At 42.9% G+C, this 8,193-nt stretch overlaps 2 protein-coding genes across 2 annotated transcripts in view; one reads left to right on the plus strand and one right to left on the minus strand.

The window, feature by feature from the left end:
• The window catches only part of slc26a3.2 (solute carrier family 26 member 3, tandem duplicate 2), a gene marked incomplete at its 3' end in the record, with an annotated part of 25,046 nt that extends 22,803 nt beyond the window's left edge, over positions 1-2,243 (plus strand). The window contains exons 17-20 of the mRNA XM_080421154.1: positions 240-335; positions 525-752; positions 1,798-1,852; positions 2,080-2,243. Coding sequence (XP_080277280.1) covers positions 240-335; positions 525-752; positions 1,798-1,852; positions 2,080-2,243 — 543 coding nt within the window. The remainder of the gene's footprint in view (positions 1-239; positions 336-524; positions 753-1,797; positions 1,853-2,079) is intronic.
• A 3,320-nt stretch (positions 2,244-5,563) lies between these two features.
• On the minus strand, positions 5,564-6,710 carry LOC308080058 (actin, cytoplasmic 1-like; the record flags this gene model as incomplete). Its single annotated transcript, XM_080421788.1, has 1 exon — positions 5,564-6,710. One exon carries the CDS (start codon positions 6,708-6,710, stop codon positions 5,589-5,591), a length of 1,122 nt encoding a protein of 373 aa, XP_080277914.1. The 3' UTR covers positions 5,564-5,588.
• Positions 6,711-8,193: the final 1,483 nt, after the last annotated feature.

Here is an 8,193-nt window from a genome sequence, read left to right on the forward strand (position 1 = left end):
GTGTGAGTTGTACGTACATAATTGGGAAAATGCATCTGTCCTCATCATACTGAATAGAGCATAGAATCATCTTTTGTGTCATGCTGTAGTAAAATGGTACATGACACATTCATGACACATAATTCTATTTTAAAACTGAGGATGGACATTAATGGTACACCTATCAAATGCAACAGAAGAATACAACGGTTTGATCTGTGAACGTAACAAACTTTTCATTTACACCAACGCTGTTTCAGATTGGATTCAACCCTTTGAGGGTGTTAAGAAAGAGAAACAAAGCTCTCAGGAAAATCCGAAACCTTCTGAAAAAAGGGGACCTGAAATGGACTTCAGTGAGTAGTGTTTTCAAATTAAACTAACTACTCCTTTAAGCTGACAGCTCTTCAGGTCAATAAGAAACATGAAATCAGTTCATTATGTAGCTTAAATTACATGTTTCTATATTCAATCTATGTATAATTAAAATGAGAATGAGAACAGATTATGTGTCTAAATCATATTGCTAACGCTCCGTGTTGCAGAAAGGCTTCATGAACAGCTCGTGTGGACCCATTCAGGACTCAGAGGATGAGAAGAACATGGAGGAGCTGGATCTCCCCACTGACTTCAAGGACCTCCCCATCAAGATCGACTGGAACTCTGAGCTTCCCGCCAACATCTGCGTCCCCAGACTGGACCTCCATAGTCTGGTGTTGGACTTCGCTGCCGTGTCCTTCATGGACATCTCTGCCCTGAAGGGCCTCAAAACAGTGAGTCGTTTTTTTGTTTGTTTTTTACGGTGCCTGGCAAACAGTGGTGGAAAAAGTACTCAAATGTTTTACTTAAAGGGATACTTCACTTTCACAAAAAATAAACATTAAAAAAATATATTAAAAAAAAATTAAAGAAGTTATGTCAAAATAAAGGCCCCCTCACACATTAGTAGGACACTCTAATGCGTGAGGGGGCCATGAATTTTCCATTACTTTTTTCATTTATTTTTTATATATTTTTTAAATGTTTATTTTATGTGAAAGTGAAGTATCCCTTTAAGTAAAAGTATCAAAATACTGCAATGTAGAAATACTCTGTTACAAGTAAAAGTCCGGAATTCAAAATTTACTTGAGTAAAATTACAAAAGTATAGGCATCAAAATATACACGTAAAAGCACTCATTGTGCAGAAGGTCCCATTTCACAAATTTTAAAATGTGTAAAAATCCTTAAAAAATAGCAGATCTACAAGCTCACAACGTGTCGCTTTGCGGTGCGTTGTGATCTTGTAAATCGGCTATTTTCAAATTGCCAAAGTATACATATAGGTCTGAAATGGTTTTGTAATAATAAACAAAATCTACAAAGTAACTATAACTAAAGATTTCAAAGAATTGTTGTGGATTAAAAAGTACAATATTTGCCTTTGAGACGTACAGTAGTGGAGTAGCAGTAAAAGTATTGAAAATTGGAAATACACCTGCAAAGTAAAAAATACCCCCAAAAAATTACTTAAGTAGGCCTACAGTACTTGAGTAAATGTACTTAGTTTACTTTCCTCCACTGCTGGCAAATCTTTACTTTGTAAAAAAATATATAAGGGCACGGCCACACCGCACTTTTATTTTACCTATGGGCCGGAATCTGCCAATGCTTTGTCAATGCAAATGCGTGGATTCTTGGTCTTGCGGATTTTTTCCACGAATCCACGCATTTGCATTGACAAAGCATTGGCAGATTCCGCCCCAGAGGTCAAATAAAAGTGGGGTGTGGCCGTGCCCTAAAGGCGATATTTTTCAAATGTCCTGCTGTTCGTTATAGGCACTGAGAGAACTGATCCGAGTTGAAGTTGACATCTACATTGTGGCTTGCGACAGTAAGTGCTCCTCCGCCTTTTAGGGCAAGTTCTCTCTCCTGATTGGATGAAATTGGCATCCCAACCTGAAATTGTCTTTAAAGAACTGGAGAGACAGGAGGACTGAACAAACACTCTAATAGCAATGATTACTATTTTAGAGCAATTTAACACATATTATAACAAAAATATAAAAAAACACTTCCACTACCTTTAACATACAGTAACTGTAACACTTTCTTCAATAGCGTACATCCTGGAGAAGCTGCATGGCTGTAGCTTCTTTGATGACGAGGTTCAGCCTTCTATGTTCTATCTGACGCTCCATGATGCCATGCTGCACATCCTGGAGAAACACCCAGAATCTCAATCAGAGAAAATGATGAACCACGAAAAGGTACAGATTCAGTGATAAAGTTATTTAAATGTTGTTTTTTCATTGTGTGAATAAAGCGTTCCTTCTAGTTATAAAAAAAGTTCTCACTATTGGCTGGAGGCAGATTTACTGATGTTTGCAGTTAAGCAATTGTTTTTTGTGTCTTTTTATTATGTAGTCGCTGACGGGTGGAAATCTCGTATGTCCAAAACCGCTACTTTTCAGTAAATGTAAAAAAAAGAAAGAACCCGTGTTCTAATGGATTCCATGTAGTTATTATTTATCTTAAGCTCTTGTTAACTGTTATACTTTCCGTTGGTGAAATATTTATAAAATCGTTAACCACTTTCAACCTGGCGTCCCTATGTTGGGCAATTTTTTTTCAAAAATGTAAAAAATTAGCAAAAATATCAGATTTAAAAGCTCACAACTCGATGTGACGAGTTGTGAGCTTGTAGATCGACGATTTTTGATACTTTAGCTTAACACTGTAATACGACAAAGAGGACATTCATTAACGGAAAAAATCATAAACAATGAAATATGGATGAAGATACATGGTTTTTGCCAAACCAGCAACGATGTATTCTCTATATTCAGTACACTATGATATCACTGTCCAGTAAACACAAGTAAATGCTGCCAGTGTAACTGTTGATATATTTGTGTGTGCTGTGTACCATGTTGTTTTATAGGTAATAACAACAGTTACCATTCACCATCCAATCGGCAGAGGAGGCAGTTTAAGGAGCCGAGATAAAATTGTACGTAACATATTATTTCAAATAAATGCTCTTATTTCTGTAGGTTTCTGTCACTTGGTGCACACTGGTGGTTCTGCATTTAATGAACCACAGTTTTTAATCAATGGTGTTTGAAAATCATTGATAATTTGTCCCTAATTACAAATATGTTTCTTCACCCTCAGGTTCCAGATCCAGAAACCAAGTTCTAATCAACCAAATGTTTCTCCGTGGCCCTTCAGGGAAGAATGTACCAAAGTGGACCAAGTGCAAAAAGAATATCCTAATAATATATTGCTTTACCAATAGTAAAAAATAGACTTTGATAATGAATTATGAGATATTGTCACTTTAAATTCTATATCGCAAAATCTCTGTATGTATATATTTATTTTCAGGGGAACAATCAAACTGAAACTATTGTTGCATTTTACACTGTAAATAGAGAATTTGTAGAAAAGTTGACTTACAATATATTTTGTTTCATGTTTTGTATTTTTCATGACAGGATTTCTTAGCACAGTTTATTGTAAAATATTTTTTATGTTTTGTTAAATTTGAAGAAATGGCAAAGTCCAAAAAGAAAGAACATGCACTGACTAAATAAAATACAGTTGACTCCCAGTGAATCATGAGTTTAAACTTTTTGAAAGGGCCCAAGATGCAGCTATTTCTCTAGTGGAATGTGCTTGCAAACCTTCAGGGGCAGCTCCTCGCTGGAGTATGCAAAGTGCTAAAACACAAAAAACCTTAATGGCTTATTTCCATTGTGGTCCTGTGTATTCAATTATGTAAACAGTGTCAGTGTGAAGAATTTCAATCACTTAAGTACACTGACAGACACCAGCATATCCACACTCCACAACTATGTCCACTAGAGGGTGCTGCAAGCACACTGCAGACAGTCCAAATGAAAGATGCGCCAAGCAGTTGAACTCGTTCTGATGACTCGCAGTGCAGTGTCCAGGGTTGCCAGATCTGTTTATTATAATTTCCCCGCAATATTCTATTTGAAAATAGCCGATCTACAAGCTCACAACGCGTATTTTCAAATAGCTGATGTATATGTTAAAGTGCTCATGTGGCCCATAGTCGCTTCTTTTGGGCTGGTTTTCCTAGACCTGGTTGCTTGTTTCTCTCACAGAATCTGGCAACACTGGCAGTGTCCACTGCATTTTAAGAACTAAGTTGCAGATGAGAAGGTGGAACATTTAAGCACATTCCTACAATGTTATATAGATGGGAGTATGACCTAAATAGGGGATCTTGGCATAGGCCTACTAGTGTTCAGAGAGAGAGAATTAAGAATACAGAGGGGTTGCTACAAGAACAATGTACAAGAACAATGTTGGTGTGAAATCGTTTATGCCTGAACAACATCAGCCAGCTCAGGGGGCGTGGCCGCATGGGGGACTTGGGACGTTAATACTTTCAAAGTGCTGCTTGAATGTCTTGGGATCAGGTAGGCATCTGTGTCCTGCAGATGGGACAGGTCGTCACAGGTGTGTACCAGGGCCACCGTGGCCGCAGTCTTCTGATCAGCAGCCTGCGCCTTCTTCCCCGCTGCCTTTGTGTTGTTCTCCTGCTGGGTCTGAATCTTCTGCTGCCTGGCACCTATCTTGTCACACCGTCTATCCGATCTCTGTATCTGTCTGTCCTTGTCCCTTTAATTCCCATAAATGGAGATTGCTGATGTCATCAGTATATGCCCATATATGGGCATACCCCCCTTGTGGACCGCCGATCCAACCGATATATGGAGATCTCTGTATCTGTCCTTGTCCATTGGGCATGGACGATTGGATCGGCAGTCCACAAAGAGGGGGGTATGCCCATATGTGGGCATATATGTCATCAGTATATGACACTTATGACAGTATATGTCATTGTCCCTTGTCCATGCCCAAATATGGGGATGGGCAAGGGACAAGGACAGGCAGATACAGAGATCTCCATATATGGGCATAAAAAAGGATACAGACAGAAAGATTGAGGTCTAATGATTAATGTTTTACAGTGGCTCTGCAGGAGGCTAGCTGCCTATAAGCGCGTGTGTGTCTGTCTGTTTGTCTGTCTTTTTTTTTTTGTCTCTGTCTGGTGGTCCGGAGCGTGCAAGTTTTCCCACATGGGAGCCATGACAATGCATGGAACTTCCATGCATTGGCATGGCTCCCATGTGGGATAACCTCTGTGCATTTCTTTTTTGTTGTTGTTTTTTTTTTTTTTTTTTTTTTGTAGGTTTATTGTGGGGGTGTTGTGTTTTTTTATGTGATATTTTTAATATGAATAGTTTTTTATCACTTGGCAAATCCTTAATCTTACATGCAGTCACACGTCTCTCCATGTTTGGGCAAGACTGACCTCATCACCCTTATGATGTCAGATATCAAACATTGGAGAAACGCCGTTATTTGACCACATCTTGTTTTTCATAGTCAAGCGTATTTCACGCTTGACTATGAAAAACAAGATGTAACAAGATGTAACAAGCTGTTGTTACAAGATGTAACAAGCTATGAGTGTGTATGAGAATGTGTGGTATGTTGCTATGACTATGACTGTGGGATTGTTTTTGCAAAGAGCTGAAGTCTTTGGGCATTTGGTCGGGGGGGGGGGGGGCAAAAAAGAGGAAGTCTGTTTAGAAGCATTTGCGGTGGACGATGGAGGGGCCGGACTCATCGTATTCCTGCTTGCTGATCCACATCTGCTGGAAGGTCGACAGGGAAGCCAAGATGGAACCTCCGATCCAAACAGAAAATTTACGCTCTGGTTGCGCAATGATCTTGATCTTCATGGTGGATGGGGCCAGGGCTGTGATCTCCTTCTGCATCCTGTCAGCAATGCCTGGGTACATGGTGGAACCTCCAGACAACACAGTGTTGGTGTAGAGGTCCTTACGGATATCCATATCACACTTCATGATGCTGTTGTAGGTGGTCTCATGGATACCACAGGACTCCATACCAAGGACGCGAGGCTGGAAGAGGGCCTCTGGACAACGGAACCTCTCATTGCCGATGGTGATGACCTGTCCATCGGGCAGCTCATATCTCCTCTCCAGGGAGGTAGAAGCCTTGCCCATCTCCTGCTCGAAATCCAGGGCGACATAGCAGAGCTTCTCCTTGATGTCACGCACGATTTCCCTCTCGGCTGTGGTGGTGAAGCAGTAACCGCGCTCTGTCAGGATCTTCATGAGGTGGTCTGTGAGGTCACGGCCAGCCAGATCCAGACGCAGGATGGCGTGGGGCAGGGCATAGCCCTCGTAGATGGGCACTACGTGGGTCACACCATCACCCGAGTCCATGACAATACCGGTGGTACGACCAGAGGCATACAGGGACAGCACGGCCTGGATGGCAACGTACATGTCGGGGGTGTTGAAGCTCTCGAACATGATCTGGGTCATCTTCTCCCTGTTGGCTTTGGGGTTCATGGGGGCCTCTGTGAGCAGGACAGGATGCTCCTCGGGGGCAACTCTCAGCTCGTTGTAGAACGTGTGGTGCCAGATCTTCTCCATGTCATCCCAGTTGGTGACAATTCCGTGCTCGATGGGGTACTTCAGTGTTAGGATACCTCTCTTGCTCTGGGCTTCGTCACCAACGTAGTAGTCTTTCTTGCACATACCCACCATCACTCCCTGATGCCTGGGTCGACCGACGATGGAGGGGAAGACAGCACGAGGGGAATCGTCTCCGCCAAATCCGGCTTTGCACATACCAGATCCATTGTCAAAAACCAGTGCTGCGTTTTCATTCTCCATGATAGACTTTGAAGGGACAGCTTTCAACTTGTGAGAAGAGGATTCAGATGAATGGTAGCCTGCAGTGTTTTCCTGTTGCCTTTATATGATTTTTGTTGTGATGTCACCGTGATGTAGACGTAATGTAGTACGTCCATAGTTAGTCGTTACAGTACTCTGACGTCATCAGTATGATGTCAGTCATCTCCATATTTAGGCATGGCAGTGGAGGATGTCCATATTTGGAAAGTGCATCGAAGGCAAACATGCAGACGGACATGATAGATTGGCCTCCAAGTATATGTCCATATATGGAGATCCCACATATCTCGAGAACCGTCTGACCAACTGACATCAAACTCGGCGCTGGCGTCGCTAACAACCCGAGGGAGTGCCGTGCTCTGCATCGAGTCGGTGAGTTAGGAGGTTGTCTAGAACCGCTGATCAGACCAATACACTCTGATAGTGTACGTGGATATCCGGTTGTCCAGAACTGCCGATCCGTCCGATATCTCCATATGTGGGCATATACTGATGACATCAGGGATCTCCATATATGGGCATATAAAAGTGACATGGACAGACTGATAGATACAGAGATATCCTTATATGGGCATAAAAGGACACAGGCAGACAGACAGATACCGAGATCTCCATATATGGGCATAAACGGGACACAGACAGACAGACAGGTACAACAGGTACTCTGACAATGGGTACAACAGGTACAATGGGTATTGCATTACTGGGTGGGGGGGGGCATGCATTCCCAACATGAATCGTTTGTTACGACTCGCTCCCCCTCGCCTCCACATCCTGCTGCTGTGGCCTCTCTTTGCTCATCAGCACCACCCAGAGGCCTCAACAGCACACTCTCAGCAGCACACCTGCCTCCACTCTCCAATCTCCTCACCTGCCCGGCGTTGACAATCACCCCAGAGGCTATAAGAGCCTGGTCGGCATGGAGCTCAAAGCCAGATCTTAACCTTTCGACTCGTATGGTAAAGTATAGTATGCTGACTAGTTTCCCAGTTTAGTAGAGCTCTTAGCCTGTTCACCTTACACAGTGGCAGCGCACACATTCCTTGTGAATTTGTCTCTGACCCTGCTTCTTCTCTCCAGTTTCCTGGGATCCCGAGCTGAGTTGGAGCAGCCAGCGGAGCCTACACCCCTCTTCCCCCCCCCCCCCCCCCGTTGTTGTTGAGCTTATTGTTAATAAACTCGCCCGGGTGGGCTTTAATCCTCCATTTTGTCTCCTCCTTGCTGTGCACTCGGGTCACACACACCATCCCTAACATCGTTCCTAACTTTGCATCGTTCCCAAGTAGGCCTATATGCCCCGGTCTAATAGAGCGTGCCAAAAATCCTGAAGGGGGCATCAACAAGTGTCTTTTGGTAGCGGCGGACATCTTTGAGGGGTAAAAACCAGGTTGACTTAACATTGCCCAATGCCACGCCCAATGCCATGCCCCCCCGTGGTGACGACACGTGGAACGCTCTATAG

The sequence above is a fragment of the Gymnoscopelus braueri genome (genome assembly GCF_963280865.1).
Source record: "Gymnoscopelus braueri genome assembly, chromosome: 23".
Lineage (NCBI taxonomy): Eukaryota > Metazoa > Chordata > Actinopteri > Myctophiformes > Myctophidae > Gymnoscopelus > Gymnoscopelus braueri.